The sequence below is a fragment of the Rhynchophorus ferrugineus genome, unplaced genomic scaffold (genome assembly GCF_030347505.1).
Source record: "Rhynchophorus ferrugineus isolate W39M unplaced genomic scaffold, kcgeb_rfMv2 rfM10, whole genome shotgun sequence".
In the NCBI taxonomy this organism is placed as follows: Eukaryota; Metazoa; Arthropoda; class Insecta; order Coleoptera; family Curculionidae; genus Rhynchophorus; species Rhynchophorus ferrugineus.
Genome location: NW_027472589.1, coordinates 16,393,800 through 16,416,093, shown reverse-complemented (window position 1 = coordinate 16,416,093; position 22,294 = coordinate 16,393,800). Strand labels below are relative to the sequence as shown.

General features: G+C 31.7%; 1 protein-coding gene across 2 annotated transcripts in view; it reads right to left on the bottom strand.

The window, feature by feature from the left end:
• Awh (LIM/homeobox protein arrowhead) overlaps positions 1 to 13,840 on the bottom strand; it is a 100,254-nt gene extending 86,414 nt beyond the window's left edge. For both annotated transcript variants that reach the window (XM_076415546.1, XM_076415545.1), the window contains exon 1: positions 13,635 to 13,840. In XM_076415546.1, the coding sequence (XP_076271661.1) occupies positions 13,635 to 13,694 (60 nt within the window). In that variant the 5' untranslated portion in view covers positions 13,695 to 13,840. The remainder of the gene's footprint in view (positions 1 to 13,634) is intronic.
• Between the last annotated feature and the right edge of the window lie 8,454 nt (positions 13,841 to 22,294).

Below are 22,294 nucleotides of genomic sequence, written 5' to 3'. Positions count from 1 at the left end.
AGTTTTATTTAGTTATTGTACGAGTTTATATAACATTACTTAATTACATATAGAAAATTAATTTAATAATAATAATATTTAGCCAGCAAGTTACAACATAACTATGGATATATTTCCAATAACAAATTAGGTTTAAAGTAGAATATACTTGATTGAGTAAAATATATTAAGTATAAAATAAAATAATAATTAGAAATGTTTTAAACAAACTAGGCAGGGAGTGCGTAAATATTTATAAGAATAATTTACAAGGTACTGCCCCGCGGCTTGATGGTACATAAATTAAGATTTCTCTATCACGAATATATTATACTTAGATGTAAAACATGCGTTTTTACTGGCCTTTCAATGTACATAAAATAATTGCTTGTTAACGATGTTGGGCATCAGATAATTTATGATTAACTAGGCTACATCATTTTTTATTACGTGTTATCTATATCTGATGGTACAAGAGCAGCTTTAGAAATAACCTCATGAATATGGTTGAGGTCAGTACTACTGTCAGTATATTTTAAACATCTCACTCTCAAATCTACTAATCTCAAAGTTGAGTTCTAATCTAATCAGTCTTAAAATAATAAAATACTATTGAATAGTAGGTTATTAATATCGTGGCCATTGCTCTAAAAAGGATAATCCACCAAATAATTGGATTATTGTCGTTTTCAGTCTATATATTCGACATACAGTACATTTTAGAATGCTTGCCATATTTACCTGCGTACCTGCGTTTTGATTTAAGGAAAAATCGTCTTGGATAATTTTAACTTATGCCTGTGATATTTTAGTGTGCTGACTCTGAAAATAATAACAAAGCAGTCGTATAACAACCAATTTTTGACATGTTAATATTTCAGTATCAAAAACAATTTTAAAATGCGTTTTATTATTGTTATTTAATGAAAATAGTATGCTTCATTGCCTGTTGCCTGGAAATTTACGAAAATATTACGATATAGCTTTACAGAAAGCCAATTATTCAGCTTATGATCAGACAGTAAAAATTTAAAAGTTTTCTTCATGTTCATCGGCCAAAAAAAGGGATATGCAGTTTCCATGTTTTATATGTCAGTGGGATAGCAAGAAAATAGCAGCAGATAGGTATTGATTCAAAAAAACAATGAACAGACTACAGTTTGTGCGGGACTTGCTGGTGAGGGAACATAAGCTTTAGTATATTGGAACTTCTTTTCATGGAATATTTTTATATTTCTTCCTTGGAAAGATAGATCGATAGATAAAATTAAAAAACAGGCTGCTGATTGGTCACTGCCAATTTACTCATTCGATCATCATAATCTTCTGTTTCCCATATTTTAGCAACATACAGAAAATTATTAACTTTTAGAAGTAATAGCTTGGCTGATTCATTGAAAGATGTTTTCGAGCCTCAAGATCCGGCCAAATTGATTGATTTCCTCAGAGAAACCTTTACCTTTTACATAACTTCATTGTAAATTGAGCATGTATATGTTTTATTTAATCATGGATTTATTAATCTTTTTGTCTAGGCGTTTGTGTTATTTCGATATTTATAATGTAGTTTTGTCATGATTTATATTTATATTTAAATGCCAAACATTATAACTGTTACTAAATTTTTCAGAGATTTGGCTTTCCTTGGAATGCGTAATATACAGAGGGCCTATTCTAGCCTCTCAGTTTTCGTTGATAGTCCCCAAAAACTCTAATGCGTTGTGGATACTTTAAGCCATAACATCAAACAGTTAAATTAAAAATGGCCCGCAAGACAAAATTTGACAGCCTGCAATAGCTGACTGACTGAACTGAACTGAACTGACTTTTTGCAAAAAAAACACTAAACATAAGGTTGGACTAATGAGAGTTGTAAAGGCGTTGCCTAAAGATGATTATTGTTTTTGAGAAACTATACTGATAGAAGGAATTTTCGCGAAATCCTATGTTGGTAAATTGTTGTTTGATTAACTTATAAGCGAAACAAAAGGATGGACGCTTGAATATTATTTAGCGAATTTCTACCTACGTTTTTTGGTAATGTGTCCCTAGATTCGTAAACGTTCTTATAGCTAATATAACAAATAAGTTCAAAACTTTTTTGTTTCTTTCATCAAGCTGCCCGCGTCGCAGCAACTATCCACCAGGCACTGATAAATGGTCGAAAAACCGAAGCCATCTTCTCAGATGTCTCCAAAGCTTTCGATCAAGTATGGCACCATGGTCTAATATTTAAAGTGAAACAGCTAGATCTACCGAATGACCTAATATTCCTGTTAGATTCATACTTAGACGCTAGGTCCTTTCAGATGAGGATCGGTGATGCAATCTCCTCTCGTAAACAAATTTCCGCAAGGTGGTCCACTAGCTACAGCACTATTCAACCTTTATATGGCTGATTTCCCGCTCTACAAATTTTCCCACACAGCATTTTACGTAGACGATACCGCTTTCTTCACAACCGGTTACTGTCCCGACGCTATTCGCAACAGACTACAAGTACAGCTAAACCAAGCGATAACGTGGTACAAATTCTGGCGGCTACAGATAAACCCGCGCAAAACTCAGGCTATTCTGTTCCACCGCAAGAAGGAGTTCCGCGCCTATCACCTCTAAATCGATAAAGTTCCTATCCCATGGCTCCAGAAAGTTTCATACCTCGGTCTCCAGTTCGACCACCGATTCCGATGGTCAGCCCAAATTCAGCACGCCATATGCAAAGGAAATGATGTGTACAGCCTACTATTTCCTCTACTCTGCAAAAAAATCAATCTTCCCATCCCACAGAAAGCGACGCTGTATAAAATGCTAGTCCGTCCAATCTGCCTTAATGGAGCATAGATGTGATACAGGTATGTCTCGAAGAGGCAACTTGAACTACTACAAGTGCTCTAATCCAAAAAGCCCCATGGTTTATGAGAAACGTCAATACACACCTCGAATCAGGCATCCCGTTTGTGAAAAATTTCATAAAAATGCTCAGTCTGAGGTTCTCCATAGGAACCTTAGAACACGACAACATCTTGATCAAATCCCTACCCGTCCACAATCCCCGGTAGAAAGCAAACTACGACAGTACCAGTCGTTGTCGCTGTCGCCCGCAAAACAACCATACCTCGAGCCTGAAGCGACATCAGCGGAAGACCAATTGGTTCTAGCTGGTCAACCTAGTAAATGAAAAAAAAACTTATTTGTCTAAATATCCTTAACATTCACTTCTTGCAGAATCATATTTACATTTTTCGCGAGAACTTATAATGGTGACAACGTGTCCGAAGAGCAAGAAGAATGGTTTTATCCAAACATAAGACTGATTACATTAAACGTGTTATTGAAACACGTTTAATTTAAATTATATCTCATCAAACTTTATTGGAATTAACAGTAAAAGGTAAATTGGTTTAAAAAGTTACAGCTTAAAATGATCACATATTTTCTTGATATATATTATAGATACTTATAGAACTTATCGATATAGACATAGATACTAACTGAGGCAACTGATCTCAAGCTGTTAGTGCTTTAGGCATAGTGAATTTAGCTATAAAAATTATATGAAAACTATAAAAAAGGTGATAATAATAAATGTATATGCTGTATTTTATAATTCCTAATCTCGCAAATCTAAGTATCGAAGTAAAATTATAAACAAGACTAAAATACGCCTTTTTCGAATCTTGCACCTGTCTGTATGCGATTCTAAGTCAAATTGTGGATGTGACGAAATCACCTTTTGGGTGTAAGACACAGCGAACAGCTTCGAAATCGACATATTATTCTGTAACTTTAAACCAACCATTGGTAATAATTTTATTCTTTTATATGTTTCATAGTATTTATTTGTATTCACAAAACATGAAAATGGAAACATGTAGTGCAAGAGTGGGGAGGGGGTGAAACCACAAAGGTGTATCTGTGTCACAAATCTGCGAAAATCTCTATACGAGAGTCGAAATAAAAATCCGTTGATGGGTAATGACGCGTGAGGGTGCCCACCGAACCAAAACCACCGTATCGGGCCGACATGACACCCATTGTCTGGCCCACTCTATTATTTCGCACTTTAGGCACATTGACGTTACAAGGGTGTGAGACTGTTGGCTTTATATTAATATCGTTAGCCTCCGACCAGGACCTTTTGCTCGCGGACCCTTCCCTACGTCCGGAGTCACAAATTTATGATGACTGACGGCCTATCAGACGCATCTTTACATATATTTCCGAGATTTTTCCTGTTGTTCTTTTCTTTTGAGTTTTAGGTTCGACAAAAAATGACGTCAACAATTTATGTTTTACCCATAACGTTAACATATCAGTTTTTGATACAGCAAACCCTAAGTATTTTATTTATATTAACTTAATTCGAACAAACACTTTTCATTTCATTTAGTAATGTTTCTTATTTAACATTTTTAATACAAATTGTCTGCACTAACACCTCAAAACCAGACAATTGATTATATACCTAAAGAAAAGTGCATATAGTGATAAAATGACAGAAATATGATAATATATATTAAAACTATAACATGAATAAGAGAATACTAGAAGAATAAGTTTAGTACCGTTGAGAATTAATTTTAAGGGGCTTACATTTTTTTAAAGAATTGGTTTAACTTAAATTATATATCATTAAACGTTAGAACGAAATTGTAAAATTATATTTAATGGGGCCACTATATTTACTCCTAAAGTTATTCAAAGATTAATACAAGAATATTAAAATTGAACTAGTAAAATAGGTAAGATATATATAATGTATAGAAACTTGACGTGTGGCTTAGTATAAAGAGTAATGTCGAAATTCTTTTACGAAAATGAACATGTTAAAATTTTTGGATAACAAATTATGAAAGTATGTTTCGACGATCCGAATAATGAAGGTTTTTTTCCAAGTTACAATGAATAACTGAGTTGTTAACTCTTTTGTATTTTTGGCAATTTAGACTCTTTTTATTAATTTTTTTATTGTAAAATTTATTATACATTCAAAAGTGGTAGTATTTATTGCAGATAAATTAAACTACTGTGCGAGAAAAGTATTCTTTTTTGTCAGAATCTTGGATAAGATAAGTTTTGGAATTATTTTGTTTCTATTTAAGTAACCAAATATGTATATTGTCAAACAAATAAGCATATCTTTATCAAAATTAAAAATCAGGCTGCAGATGTGATTATTCAATAATAGAGATTACACTGTAATCGAAAATAGGTAAGACAGCAGACAACTAAAACGCAAAATGGGTTATTTACCTTATAACTTCTCTTAATGTTTTTTTTTCTCGAGTTTTCGAAACAGCAGAACAATTTCTGGAATAGCCCTTAAAACCTTCAAATTTTAATATCTTTAATTCACTTCTAACGATGCTTCCATATCTCATAGTTCGCGAGACGGAATTAAATCAAGCAAATAAGGCGCTTGTGGAATGATATTATTTTTTTATAAAAAAGTCATGAAGAAGTAATACGGCGTAAGAAGATGCATGTGAATGATCTTGATGAATAAATCCATCGTTTTCGATGGTTATAAACCAAGAGTCATCACGCCATAATACCCGCCTTGAATTGGGAAGAATAACTTTACAAAAGCGATGCATAAAATTCATATAACATTTCCTGTACGTGTTTTGATGTAGCAGAAGAAATTCATAATGAACAGCATTACGATTTTCATATCTTATCACTTTTACGCTAGTAAAACAAGAATTAACATATTTTAAACAACATTAATAATTATAGATAATAAAAATAAGGAAATAAATATATTAAGAGCATAACATAACAGTAGAAAGAATAAAAGCTTTAAAATATTTAACAATTTAACAGTAACTAGATTATATATATATGTGTACCTCTAATAGAGAGATGCAGATAAGAAAGTGAATTCTAACTAATTCTAACTCTAACTAATTTCCAACGATAAACAAATTAAGTGCTATGGAATTCTAAGATAATAAGAAGAAGGAAAAGGGGCCCTAACAAATATATAATAAAATATTAATTAAACGCTAAATAATAATTTAATAGTAACATAAGGCAAAATTAGAAAGATATATTAGGTGTTTGAATACATTCTGATTAGTGATATTTATTGATGAAAATATTATGCATCCACGTAAAGAACCTAGCCTAACAGTTAAATGCGATTGTTGTGACAATTATGTAGATAAAATAGCATATTCATGACTTTTATTATTTTATTGTTACGTTATTTGATTTTAAAAAATCTGTTGCCGAAGCCCATCATACACTTAGCAACTTACGGTGATACTGTTCCGTTATATCTCAATTATCGGTTTTGGTTTCAATGATCTAAAATTGGTGATTTTGGTATCAATGACAAAGAAAAGTTCGGGGTGCCAAAAAATGTCGAAGAAAACCAGCAATAATAGCTAGAACTTTCAAATATTCTCAGACAGCTTTGTTGTTGACGAACCAGTGGTTTAGAACCCATACGGAGATAAAATGTTAATGGCTACTATATGAAATATCATTGTAAACCGTTTCAACATCACGGTTTTATTACTTGCCAAATTTTTCTGTAGCGTCTGGTGGTTATGAAAAATGGTTCTAAGACAAGTACAAATTATAAGTACAAAATGTCGTGCGTTGGTACAGGCTATCTATATCAATACAATAATCTTGCTGCGGATATCTGCAAGGTGTGGTGCATTACGAGCTGCTAGAACTAAATTAAATTGTTAGTACAAAAGTTGTTGTTGCTGTTGTTACTATTGTGGCTAATGTATTAGCTCTGTTGTAGTAGCGTGCATATATAACACATATAATTATCACATTTGGCGCTCTTAACCCGCGATTTCGGTTCACGAAATATTTATATTTATAGAATAAAAGAGGTGCATCAACTCAAAGGACCAATATGCTTTTAATATGCTTAGCAAATTACATTCTCAGCTGTTTATGGACTTGATTCGGTCACTTTAATTGTACGTTATGCCAAATGACTTATTTTATTCTATATTTCTAATTCTCTATCATAACCTAACTTTTTATAAACATATGTCAGCTGTTACATCTAATTATGTCGACGGCATCCGAACTACGTTGATCCATCGAAGAAAGAAATATTGCCCATCGATGTATAAATCATAAATAATAAATGCCTTTACATATAAAGACGCAACAACCACTTATTGGTTAAGACGCACAAATTGCACTATGGCTTGGCTGGGGCATGGTTTCGAAATGCTTAAGATGTAAAAATAGATTGAAAATAGTATATAGTGAAATAGTATAATAGTGAAAAAATTATTCAGATACTTGCAAATATCTAATAAGACCAAATAGCATAAATTGTTGAATTATGGTATATCATTCTGTCACTGTTATGGTTTTTATTTTTATTGATAACTACAACTAAGTGACGCAATTAGTACTAGTTTATGATATATAGTCTATTCAAAGTTCTTTTATTAATGCGTGATGGATATTTGTGACGTCGAGACATTACAATGTTGCCGCATCAACTCTGAGTTTTAATTCATTTTGGCTTTGACATACAAAAAAATTCTAATCTAAATAACATAATTGAACAAAAATGTTGCCAAATATAATTTATTTTAACATTATACTACATCTATATAAAACTATAGTTAATTATACAACCACAATAATTTATAAGTAAGAGTTAAAACCTTATCACTATTGCTATTAAGAATTTTACATACGTCTGACAGCTGATCACCGTCCGTTTGTCAGATGTACTCTAAATTATTCAAAATATTAGTTATAATTATTACAGGTTATATACCGGCAACATTATTTTAGCCCTTTATTTTGATAAATTTTACGTCGCTCTGTAATATATCATATTACTTTATTTGAAAATGCCGAAAACAATAGATATTCAGGGTCATAAATTGACTGCTATTTTAGGCTTTAATAGGTTATTTCGAAAAGGAACGAGATACCGGAGGATCCTTTTGCCTGTAAATTACGTTAGAGAGGTAATTATTAATGATATTAAATAATATAAGTCCCTACAATTTTATTGAGAATGTTTTTTAGCAGATTGCTGCCGTGTTAAATATTACTGTGGGTTCTGTGACTAATATCGCTTACAAAATGAAGAATAACACGTTAGATTCACCCAAGAAAACCCGTCTACATACAAAGTGGGTGACGAATCTTGACCATCTTGTTATTGGCTCTATTCGAGACCAAATATATGAAATGTATAAGAACAGTAAATACACAAACCATTTTATCGAAATAAACATAATTTAAAATTATTTTAGAGAAAATTGTCTCTCTGGAAAGTTTACATAAAAGAGCTAGGGACATGCAGCTTTTTGAGGGATGTAAGACATCCTCTCATACACTATTACAGGGCATAGGGTTTAAATGGTGTAAATATAACCCTCGGGGAGGTTTAATGGAACTTCCAGACATTACCTTAAAAAAAATACAATTTAAAACCTTCAGGATATGTGATAATGTATGCAATGCTGCAAATTCCTAAGTTAGAGTGATGAAACTGGAAACAACTAAAGCTAAATAATTAGGCATATAACTAATTGAAATAACTGTAGAAAATGATATTGTTGGGCGTGAAAGATTTGTGTGTACAGATATTATTGTAATTTTTCAAAATTAAAAATAAGTATTAGGTTAGAACGTATGAGGAGGGAATGAATACTAAATATTTTGTAGATACGGTAAATGTATTAGACAGAATTCAGTGATTAATTTCTTCAAGAATGGTGTACACAGGTAGTAGCAGAAGAAATAAAACATACAGTGATACTAAGATGACTTGACAGGTAAACACACCATCGAAAGAAACAAGGACTAAACGTAAAAACCAAATATGCTCTCGAATGAAAATATAATACGTTTCTCAGATATACAATTGTTAATTAGCTGGATTAGGCCTCCAGGGAGATAACACTACATAAAAAATGCGCCTAGATACGCTACCTCATGGAATGAGTTCAATGTAAACAAATCTAACCTACAAACTATTATACCTGTGTTCTTAATTGTAGTTTTAAGCACTTCGATAATATATGTATTAGATGTACTATAATGTTAAAATAAATTATATTTGATAACATTTTTGTTCAATTATTTTATTTAGATTATAATTTTGTTGTGTGGCAAAGCCAAACTGAACTAAAACTCAGAGTTGATGCGGCGACATTGTAATGTTTCGACGTCACGAATATCCACGACGCATTGCTAAAAAAACTTTGAATAGACTACATAAGATTGTATTGGCGTTTATATTTCACCGCTTGTATAAAATCGGTTTTCTAATATATATAATTTCAAATTAGTTTTCATTTATTTGGTTTCTATACAAGAATCAATTTTGTTAAATGTTTTAATAAGTTCTCGAAGACGTCGTCCTTCACAATGGCCGTTTCAATTTCCTGTAAAAATATTTTCAAATACACGGTGCAGTAACTCCGTCCGTGTGGAGTGTTTTGAAAAAATAACAGTCTTAGATAAATATGTACCACCTGTCAGGTCTCAATCATCCTGGAATGTTTGTTTAGAATAGTGCGATATATAGAAAAGGACCCGTTCCCTATTGGCATTCGATTTGTTGAGATCCTACGTCGGCTAGTCTCGAGTACCACTATTTTGCTGAGTGTTCTCTTTAATTTCGTTATTTTTTTAAATTAGCGTCTATAAAAATCAAATGGACTTAATAGATAGATGGATGGATAAATAAAAATATTTCTAGAAGTGATTGTTGTTAATGTGACGTCATCATATCTCAATAGTTTATGATTTTTATTCGTTTGTTATGTAATATAAACTGTAGGCGTATAAGATATACAGTGTTACACATTCCCGGATTTTTTTCTCTAGTTCTCGAGCACTGTCGACGTACTGTAGACTGTAGATTCTGGACTCAGTCGCATTCTTTATCTGATGTACTAAGAGATTTTGGCCTCATTTGTATGTATGGTAACTACGGTCTTTTTTATTTCTGCAGATTTTCATTCTTATAAATCCCCACATTTTTAATATGGATCTTTTTGTACGGTTTTTCTTAAAATTCATTAATAATCTTAATATGAAGATTTTATCTTCTAAGATATGTATTACATAGTTTGTTTTATGTCACATTCCGGAAGATTGGGCTAATTTATCGACTACATTCATACGTTTTTAACAGAAGTCAATGACTTTAGCTTAAACTTTTACCTTCAAGATTTTTAAAATATTCAAGAAGAAATAAAACTTGAGATTTGAGAAAAAAAAGCGACAAAGTGACACATATTAAAAAGTAAATCCTATTGATAGAGACTTGTTTGAACACTATGGTATATTAGGTTAATGCGCTGGTATTAGTATACTTAAAGTTTTATAAACGTTATATTTATTAAATACTCTCTTATTAAAATTACACAAATCAGGGAATACTGATTCTATAATTCTATAAGTTCAAGCTACATTCGTATGTTCTTACTTTTGCACAATTCCATTTAAAATATGGATGATAACCGATGAATAACCGATTTACAATTTCGAATTATCACAATATTTTAAACCCATTTTTTGTAATATTAGTCATAAAATATTTAATTGTTTATATTAATAATTAGTTAATTTATATTAAAATACTTTATATGTTATTTTGATGTGTGATATGGAAACTCATAGATCATCAATGGCTAATAACAATTTCTAAAATATAACTTGGAACTTTTCTTTATTTATTTTGAAAAACTACCACACAATTGATATATATTTAATATTTTTATTTATATTTGTAATCAGACCTTTTATGATTTCTTAGGAAACATAGCTAAATATTTTTAATTATGTAGAGATGTAAAAGTGAGATACGATTTCCTAAAGCCTTTGTCGTAATACATTTTCCTGAAATTTATACGATTTCGAAAAAGTGATACGTGTTTAGGGTCTACTTTGTATTAATAGTTGATTTATTTTCTAGAAGGTTGGGATAGTTGATGATGCTACAGCATTTTGCACATTATTGAATAGATTCTTGGTTCTATCTTCTATGATATGTTATTTATGATGTGGTCTAAGGCTCCCTTGGGGTTCCTTTACAGAAGTCTGTGAGAAAATCGTTTGTTTTTGGGTTCTTCAGTTGTATATTGATTATCTCCTTAATTAAATAGCCATATTTTAAATTCGAAATTGGGAAGAACATTTCTAGGAGAGCGCATTATCATATTAATACGCATGATGTCTTAATAATGATATTTTATATGAAACAGTAATAAAGTAATAAAACTCAAGCTCCCAATATATAAGATTTTTGGAATATGCTAGTTTAATATAAACCTTACTTGATATAATTGACCCTTAATTGTGTATTCCTTCAAAGAAGAACATTTATGGTACAGATATCATCATATTTTTAATTTATTGACATATTTTACTATTAATGTTTGTACAACCGTTCCGTTAATTTTTGTTGTGTTCTTAAAAGTATCTGTGATAATCTATTTTATCCAGCGTCATAACAACAGCCTATTAAAGAACCACGTTCACTATTCTTTGGTTTCCCAAATTAGAGACCATACATAAGTTTAAATAATTAATTTATGTTAATTCATTTTGAAGTTAATCATATATTTTGTATTTGGATTTTGGTTTTAGTAGAATTTATAATATCTCAAACTAATTGCTACATAATAATATGTTGGAATCCTGTTCCTGTGATTTATTATTTTTGTTTCGACAGATAAGATGTTCTTTTCCTATTAATGTGACATAATATATGAGTATACTGAGTCAAATCTACGTAAGGTTGTGTTATATTTTATAAGTTTCAAGTTTACAATACCATAAATTACATTGTGATATTTAAAAAATTGGTTTGTATTTATCTAATATATCTATCGCGAAATTGTTACAGAGTTATCTATAATATAAATGGAAATGCTTTAAGTTTCAAACTTAATTTTCTTTTTATATAATATTAATATTGTTGATAAAAATTATTGATTCAAATTTTATTTCTAATCTAAATTGTTCAAAATTATCTATCACAAACTTGGTCATAGTATTTAAAATTTTTTCCTAAATATTATGGAAAAACTTAATTAATTAGAATAATTTAATCAATATAGAATAATACCAAACCAAATACATAAAGTATCAGCATGTTTGAAGTAATATGGATCTACTATAAATTAATTGGAATTATTTTGTGTTTCTTTTTCTATCTTCTGACAGTTAATTATTAAAGGACAATGTACAATATTTGCAACAATTTTGTTTAATTGGCCCGCTCTCAGAGTCTAGGTCCGATGAATTTCTTTTTTTTTATTGATCAAAAAGTGTTAATTAATTTTTTTAATTAATTACGGAATATTTTATTAAGAGGGTTCATCAATAGTTGTAGTTAGTTTTTTACATGGACTATGTATAATTTGATATGTAGTGGTTAAATTTGGTTCATGCTTTAAAATGGCTCAATTGATTAACCCTAAGGTTTCAAAAAAGTCACACATACTTTTGATGATGGTAAAATATCAATATCAATATTCTCTGTTATCGTCTGATAATTAAATATTAGGAGAACTTACAATATCTCTCAGATTATATGTTCAATGAATATCGTTTGACCATTAGTTGAAAACCTAAGTACACCGTAATTTTAATTAAAATGAGTAATATTTAATTAGCTAAATTGAATATTAGTTTGACGAATTTTGGTAATCAGTAAAGTTCCGGTATAATACATTTAATCATTATTGATCAAAAAGTGTTCAATTTTTTAATTAATTGTGGCACATTGGAGTTCATCAATAGTTGTAGTTAGTTCTTTATATGGACTATGGATAAGTTGGTATGTAGTGGTTAAATTTGATTCATGCCATCAAATGGCTCAATTGATTAACTTATGGTTTCAAAAGGTTGTACAGGTACTCTTGATGATGGAATTTTTGTTATTTGTAGTATAATTATTCAATATAAAATAATAACAATAAAATAACAGTATTTTTAAACTAATCTAGATCTATTGATTATTTATTGATTGGAATTGTTTTGTATCTTTGTTAATATCTGACAGTTAGTTATTAAAATATAACATACAATATTTGTAACAATTTTATTTAATTGGCCTGCTCTCAGAGCATATGCTCGATGAATTTCTTTCGACCGTTAGTTCAAAAATATATTAAACAAATTTATTAAATGAACTTTAATTGTAATTAAAATGAGTAATTTTTAATTAGCTAAGTTGAATGCTTAGGATTTGTCTGGTAATTAAGTTCTGTTATAATGAATTTAGTCATTATTGATCAAAAAGTGTTGATTCAATTTTTTAAATTAATTGTGGAATATTGGTTTAAGAGAGTTCGTCAAGAGTTGTAGTAAGTTTTTATATGGACACAATGATTCAGTAGGTGAACCATATGCTCCAAAAGTAATTTAGACAAGAATATATTTGGAGATGGTGTTTTTTTATACAATTGTCAAATTTTTGTTCAAGAGAATTAATCATAGTTGTAGTAAGTTTTTTATATGGACAAAATTATTCAATAGGTGAACTATAGTGGTTTCAAAAATAATTTAGGCAAGAATATATCCCAAGATGGTATTTTTGTACTTGTAGTTGGCAAGGTGTTTCTGTCGTTATGGACCGTTGAAGTCTCCGCGCGAAAATCAATACAAAACCCGCTAACCTCACCACTCACCTTCATCTCTCGGTCCTCCAACACCTCCAAACACTCCTTGCTCCTGCTACAAACATCCATCACTTCGCCCCAATCGAAGAAACCCCGTCCTTATTGCACTATTTGTCGGTGCCACCAAAATTTTACTACGTCGGTATCACCTCTTAATCAGACTGCCTCAGCGTTCCGAACATCCCGCGCATCCAACGACGTCGAATCTCACTCTGGCCGGGCCATCGGGCGACTGGCGGCGCGGGCCCGTCCGCCCGTCTATCCTCGATGACGAACGGCGAGCGCGGATTGGTCGGTCGGGCGGAGTCCTGGGGGCGTGATGGGCGCTCGGGCCCCGCCCACACGACCGGCGCTCGATTGTTTTTGTTTGCTTTGTCGTAATTCGGTTTGTAAAGATTTTTCGGGGCGGCCCCCGGCCCCGGATCGTCGATCGGGATGATACGGAAGGTTTTTTTTTCTGTTGCCTTTTGTGATCGGGCGATGGTGCAGTCGCGGAGTGGATGTACGGAGGCGGCGCGGTTTCATGAACAGTGTCATTGATGCTTGGGTTTTTCGATATGGAAACGGAATGTTCGGAAGTATCTTTACAATATCTGTGTATGGGTTGATTTTATCTGAAGTATGGATTTAACATTAGTCCGAGTAATCCAAGCTTTTGATGACATCAATATATATGCGAAACTTATCGAAAACTTGCGGAACAAAAATTTTGTTAAACATATTTGCATACTATGATAATTTCGGCGCTCGGCTTGGCGGAACATACATTAGAATTGGACGATACGGAGAAGATTAGTTCCTTGGTATCATTTTTGATTGTCTTCTGACATAGCTACTCTAGCTTAGAGAAAGATGTATGACAGCCAATGTTTTTCCTCAACAACTCCCAGCATATCTAATAATGCTGAATATTGTACACAACACCATAGTTACAGTAGCTCTAGTGAATTTCAAACAAGTCCGCTGAAGAGTATGTACACTGTGAGGCTAAAATATCCTAAAATACCTCTTTGGAAAACAGAAGGGACCTGATACTACTAAGATAGGCTGAGGCTCTCTGATTCGAGAGAAACCTACATCATCACAAAACATTTTCCCCTAAATATGTTGCTTATAAAGAATACAAATATAAATGATCTTACCATCGATCTTGCGGAATCAAAAGCAGACTAAATCTGGCTTTTACATTCAACGATAAATTACCAAAAAGAGATATACCCATTTGCATTTTGTTCGAACAGATAGTGGAAGAAGTTTATAAAAATCATCATTTAATCTCTTTAGGTCGAGTCAAGGGGGATGACTATGTTGGGTCCGCGTACACGAAACTATTAAGGGAGCAACATTTCAGTCAGCCTCTGTAGACTGGTTTTCTAACAGCAAAGCTATTTGCCGTTTATAAAGCACTGGACAAGATACAAAACGATAAGAATAACTGTCATACGTAATTGCTACAGACTCCATGAGCGAGAGTTAAAAGTTTTAACTCGTGGCAGTCCGGTAATTAACTTTTATGTTAAAGAAATTATCAATAAAATACAAGAAGACAAGAAGATCACCTTTATGTGGTTGGCTATCTCATACGGGCATTGGGAGAAATGAGCGTGTAGACTATCTTGCAGGTAATGTGCCAAACTCAATAATAGAAAACAGTTGGACGAAAATAAATTGTGGCAAATAAAAAGAACCTATTACCAGTGTATATCACAGGTTTATCCACGAGTTTCTCTTGAACCACGAACCTCACAATAAGCACATATTGACTGTATACAGATAATACTCAACTAAGACTGAGATAGTGGATACGCGGACCACTGAAAGGACTGCTTAACTTATCTCATTTGTTACTTAGTCTCCCATACTATATGGTTTAATACAAATAAATTCATTATATGCTTGTATTTACACTAGTTAATTATATACACACTATACACTACACCATTATTTGTTAATATCTCAATATTAAAATTTTACTGTAAATATTACTCTTTTATCTACCTGTATTTATCATACATTATTACTGCGAGCTAACAGTGTTTACTTGTATATTAAGAAAAAAATGTAATTGCGACCTTAAGTTCGGGGGGCTGATGGATCAATAATTAATTAATATAAATATATAATATAATAATTTCTTGCAGTAGACAATTCAATTTCCACGATTTTACTATAACGGAACTTTACTGCCTTGAAATTTATAGAATAGTCTTAGAACATTATAGTGTTGATAAAACAAAGGTACCATTCTTCGTAAAATCTTAACGGTCAGTGTGCGTGCAAGTAAGTGACATATATACAGCATGTGTCTAGATCTTGTTTTGTTACAAATGTATTTTGTCGCGTAATAACAACAAGATCAGCTCAAATGGCCATATCTTTTCAGTTAATCTAGTTATTTTTTGTTAATTACATCAAGTAAAACAGGACTACTATAACCAGAGTAACTGCTAATACAAAGAATATACAAAGGTGATTTACCTGCAGTAGACTACTTAAATAACAAATCTTCAACGCTACCTCAGCGATAGATAAGCTCTAGGCAAGGATTTATAACGCCAACCAAATTAATTAATGATCTTTTTTGTGATATGTTATTTATCGTAATTAATTGAATTGATTTAGCATTAGCGTAATTATTAGCAATTATGATTAATTTATAGCGTTAATATGTTACAAAAATAATCTATTTGAAATAAAAACATATATGTTCAAAAATATTGTTCATAGTCAGTTACGCGTCGGAAGAATCAGATAAGCCACAAGTCGTAGAGGCAGTTATAAAATAGAGCAACTGGAGTAGCAGTTCAGAATTGTACCTTTCCAAATATAGGATTGAGGAGAAATTAATATTAGTTTTTGATGAACTCAATGAAATCATACTATAGCGCATTTAGATGATAACAGTTACAAAACAGAACATCAACATTTAATTCAATATTAATGAATTAATATTCAATTAATAATGAATTAATATTCAATATGATTTTCTAGTTATCCCGTATTAGTTATCGTTAGCTGTTTCTGCTCTTATCATTCTGTGTCGGAAATTATCAGTACTAAACCATAAGCCCACAAAAAAGCTCTGTCTTCTGTTCGTGTCAGTTACTAAATTGTTAATTTCTAATCTATCGAACACTTGTTAACGTTTCCAACTTCCATCAATTTCTTTTTCTCGTCTGTCTCATGGAGTTTATCCAAAGCGAAAGTATTATCGACAATGTTATAGACAATGCTTCTTGCTACAACATATTTTTTTCAGGATTGTTTGTAAAAACCAGTAAACTGTATAAAATACAAAATTTAATTTAATTATTATTTAACGAATGACAAAACACTAACTCAGCTCCAGAATTTTTTTTATTTATTACTCTTCGTGAGTCCACAATCTGCCCTATTGGCAATAAGTATTTCTTATATCTACATTATATATACATGCCATGTAGAAAATCACTTCATTAAGCAATCTTCTGTATAACATATTATCTTAATTAATTAGTCTTATTCTAAAGCTTATTCTAAAGTCTACACATGTCCAGTAATCAGATCAGGTGGTCTAAACTTTTAGTCTACGCACTTCACTATCACGTCGCATATTTAGCTGATTAGCGAATACATTGGGAAGCACTGATACTCTTTCGAAGTACTTAACACATACACGATGAATTACACTCGTTATAGGTTCTAGAGGAATATCGCGTTGTATCACTTTATTGGAAATATAGTACGGAGCATCAACAATGGTACGCAACACCTTATTTTGGAACCGTTGAAAGATGATATATTAGATTTGCTAGCGGTACCCCATAGTTGGATTCCATATGCCCAAATGGGCTTGAGTATAGACTCATACAGCAATACCTTGTTATCTAATGATAACTTGGATTTGCGCCCGATGAGCCAATACATTTGATATAATTTTAGTCCAAGTTGTTTCCAAGATACTTAACCAAGATATACCAAGATATTTAACATGCTCTGCTTGGGGGAGTTGACGATGATTGATATTCACTGGTGGACATGTTCTGCGCAGGGTAAACGTTATATGCGTGGATTTTGTTTCATTGGCTTTAATGCGCCATGTCTTGAACCATAATTGTATTTGCTCCAGGTGGGCTTGTAGGTTTATTAATGCTGTGACTGGATCTTCATGGGGTACTAAGATTGCTGTGTCGTCTGCATATGTTGCCACAGTAGTTATTTTTGTGGTGGGCAGATCAGCCGTATACAGAAGATACAGTACTGGACCCAGTACTCTACCTTGCGGAACTCCTGAATATATGGGATTTAATTCGGTATGTTCATCGCCTTGATTTACAATAAATGTCTGTCAGTGAGATACGATTTTAGTACCTGATAGTCCGGATGAGGGAGAAGTTTCTTTAGTTTAACATGCAAGCCTGTATGCCATACTTTGTCAAAAGCCTAAGATATGCCCAGAAAAGCAGCCGAACAATATCTTTTGGCATTTAGGTCAGCGTTTATTTTGTTTACAGGTCTCTGCACTTTTTCTATAGTCCCATGCTTATTGCGAAAGCCAAACTGATGTTCTGGAATAATTTTTCTTTTTTCTATTATATGGTTTAGCTTTTTTATGTAAGCTCCAGAAATAAAGCCATGTCTGTTTTCACCATGAACATTAAAATACTGCAATGAATTATTAAAAAACATTGTAAGTAACAAATCCTATGTTGATTTAACTTTTACCTTTTTCCATCAACTTTTATTGTCTTACACTCTTTATTAGCGCCTTGCCAAGAGTATCCCAATGTCCTATTTTGAAATATCCATGTCTCGCCTAAATATATAAATTAAAATAATAAATCTTCCTTCATTTTGTTTTATGCTCTTTAAAATTATTTTCTTTTAAAAGTAAATAAAGTTCCACTCGACTTCTTCGTGGGTTATAATTTACACTACTTAAATCTAAATAGTTTTCTATGGATACTTCCAGACCTGCAGTTTTGCTTTGAAATTATTTTGTTAGATATTTATATCGAAAAAACTACTCTTGGTACTTAACAAGGTAATCTTGACTCGTAATCTGTTTTGTTTGGTGCCGCACTTTGTGTTCACCGGTTTTCAGTACTTATATTAATATTAAGTGCAACTGCCTGCTAAAAACCTGCTAAAAAGTATTTCCAATAAAACTGCATTAACTTAATGTTTAATACTCTAGGTCTCTCTAACGCATTTTAATGGAAAGGGAGGACCCTCGTTATCTCGTTCCTGTTTGAAGTAACTGCTTAGAAACGCAATCAGTTCCTGGTCGTGATTATTTAATCGCTTTGGAATTTTTAATCAGAATTACCAAAAATGTTAAAGAACAGTTAGAAGCATATCAAAACCAGCGCTAGAATGCTTGCCGGTTTATAACTTGTGATTATTACCATCACACAAAACAGTACAGACAGTACCATCACAAATCCAATTTTATAGACCAATTAGGTTGTATGTTCGGACGCATCATTCAGTCTCTTTTTAACTAGGGTAATGCTAATTAGCAAAATGAAAAGGAAGAATTCACTCCGCGTTTAAAACGAATTTTTACGTTTTTAAAAACCGAATTTGGCAATATATTCAACGATATCGACGACGTGCATTGGCTGTTTTATTGGAAGGACTATGTTCTGTTTGAAGCAAGCCACTCTTTAGATGAGTCTCAATGTAGTTCTAACTTATGGCTACATATACATACAGTATCTAAGTAGATGAAAAGTATATATAAGAATAAATAAAACGTGAGAATTAGTTTTACCTCATTATTTTTCAAACTCAACTTATGTGTTGTCTTCTTTTATTTAGCTATCTTCTACTTTTAATTTAAAGTGATACAATCAAATGTAGTCAAAATAACTGAAAAAGTATTACTGATACAGAATATGTGACATTGACAGGGACTATTGAGCATTTCACTCAGCACAGTATAAGCATTTGAGTTTATGATTTTCACATTTGGCAACAAATTTTGTTGTACTGCATGTCATAATTTCACGTTTCCGCGTGAATAAAGGCCAAACGATTTTGTGTTTCACATTTCTGTTCTGTCGAAACTGTTACTTATTTTTTATCAACGCCGAATGTTCACGCAAGCATGATATTTTCAAGTGTTCATTGGTTTTAATTAAAATTTTGAATTTTTATATTTCCTGCAAGCGTTGTTTTGCAATAATTTTACATTTTTGAAACTGAGGACAGTATATTCTTTGTGTTTATAGGGAAATATAGTGAAAAGTGAAGCCTAGTAGTATTTTTTCTTGAACTCATGATTATAGCATGATTATTTATAGATGAACTGTTCTCTGTTCATCAGACATCAACATAAATTAAAAGCAGATACAAAATTTTAAATATATTGTAAACAAAAAGGACAGACCATTCTTATACTCGCATTTTGTTAAACTATGCTGGGATTCTTCATTCACAGCTGTATATATTCCTTGCGATAAAGCGGACGCATTAATTTCGTCTGTTTATAGAAAATATAAAAAATAATTAAGTTTATAAAATATATTCTTAATTGTTTTTATCTAAACCTGCCATAACTCTAATAGTTCCAACAATGCGGGAATAACCGAAATTAACACAAACAAACTTCCTTTAATAATGTTCTAACATACTAACATTTGGTTTTAAGATCGTTTCTAATGTCAAATTTAAGAATTTGTCCTTTGATTCAATATTGCCTGCCGTAATTTTCCGAGAAAACGTTACCAAATTTTTATAAAATTACACGTGCATAGTTGATTTACGTACAAAAGAAACGACGAATCATCTTGCTTCAACTGCTTCACTGCTTCAATCAAGTATGGTATATTAAAATCTCCCCACCAGTTAACATTTTTGGGTTTATCTATGTAAAAATAATTAATGCAAACAAAGAACTTCCAGGCTATATTATACCATCGAAGCGAAAATTAACATTCAAAATAATAGGACATCGATTAATTAATGGGTTAATATATGTGGTGTAAAAAGGTAAAATCAACGATCGATAGAGCTCACATAGTAAACAGTAAAACAACAAGTAAATAAACAAATAAATAATTTAAGAATATTTAAATCATAAAATAAATAAAATTGTGAATAGATTAAAGTCAATATAATACAAAGCTACGTGCAAGATAAGCATTTGAACGACTTATTGTTTTCATTCATTCGTTTTTTCAAACAGTAAATATAAAATTTCCTGCGAATGTTGTTTTATTTTACATTATGCTATATTATTTACAATATGGTATTTGTATTTATCGAGAAAATTAGTGAAAAGTGGAGCCTGATGAGTTTAATCTCAAAATCAATTCACAGTCGTAGTATTTTTTCTCGACCTCATAATTATACCATAACAAGTAGCAAATTAATTCGGTATTAAACTCAAACACATGATGGATTTTCGTGGTAGGTACGCGGGAGGCGAGGGCGTCGAGCCGCAGCGGAACAGTTTCTCTTTTTCCGATGTGTGGAATAGATCGGTCCCTCGTCCCACCCCACCGTCGACAACAAACAAAGCAAATAAAGGGGTGGCACGGCCTTAATTGCAACGCGAACATGTGTAAGTCCGTGTAATTGTAATCCGCGTAAAAGGATCAGGTCCCACGTTCACATCTGCCGATTTCTGTCGCGGCTTTTCCATTTCGATTTCGGCGCCCATCTCGGTCTTCTGATGCCGTTCAAAGGACCAGCATAATGAAAATGAATCGGTTTTGATACGTTTTGGGTACGAAATATTTATTGTTGCGGAGTTGTATTATACCTTTCACTTTTCGCACCAATTACATAAATTTAAGGGGTTTAATTTTCTTGGAGCACTGTAACAGGTCAATTGAAAAGTCCCCAGCCTGACACATCGATGGCGCTACTAGAATTAAATCCATAAATTTTTTTAGTTAGCCCAAACCCTCAAAAGATGCGTGTATAAATTTAACAGCTGTCGGATCATTAGTTTGTGAATTATAGCATCTTGAGTGAAATACGCTGCTATTATATTTTATGTTTTACTGGAATCTTCTTGTTTAACTGTAAGATATTTCTTTTCCTGTATATCGGAATTACATTCACATATTGGTGAACATTCTGATTAAATTACTATTTTCCTGAAGGTCTTTTCTGTCATATATCTTAGCTCAACGTCAATTTGTTTTTTAACAATTTGGAGGTAGTTTATAAACAATGTTCCACTTTGGATTGACTCTTTAATTGATGTTTTCATTATGCCTTTTTGCATGCTTGATTACTCATTCTTAATTTTAGCTGAGTTAATCTTACTCAATTTGATAATATATTTTTTTATACCATTGCATTCATACAAATACAAATATAATCATAATACCTACAAATATAAATTTTAAACTGATCGTATTTCACTTCAGTTACAGTAGATAGTGTTACGAAATAAAACAAAGACATTGATTCTGTGAAGTATTGATTCTCTTTTTGGATATAAATATCTTGAAATAGTATAGACAATATTTCTCTGGGTATATTCATATGATTAATCTCACAGCTTTAGTGGTTTTTTTATTTTTAAATATGGATTTGATTGAGGAAGATATACAAGTCACGTTGTATCAGGTCAGGTAAATAATATAATATAATATATATATATATATATATATATATATATATATATATATATATATATATATATATATATATATATATATATATATATA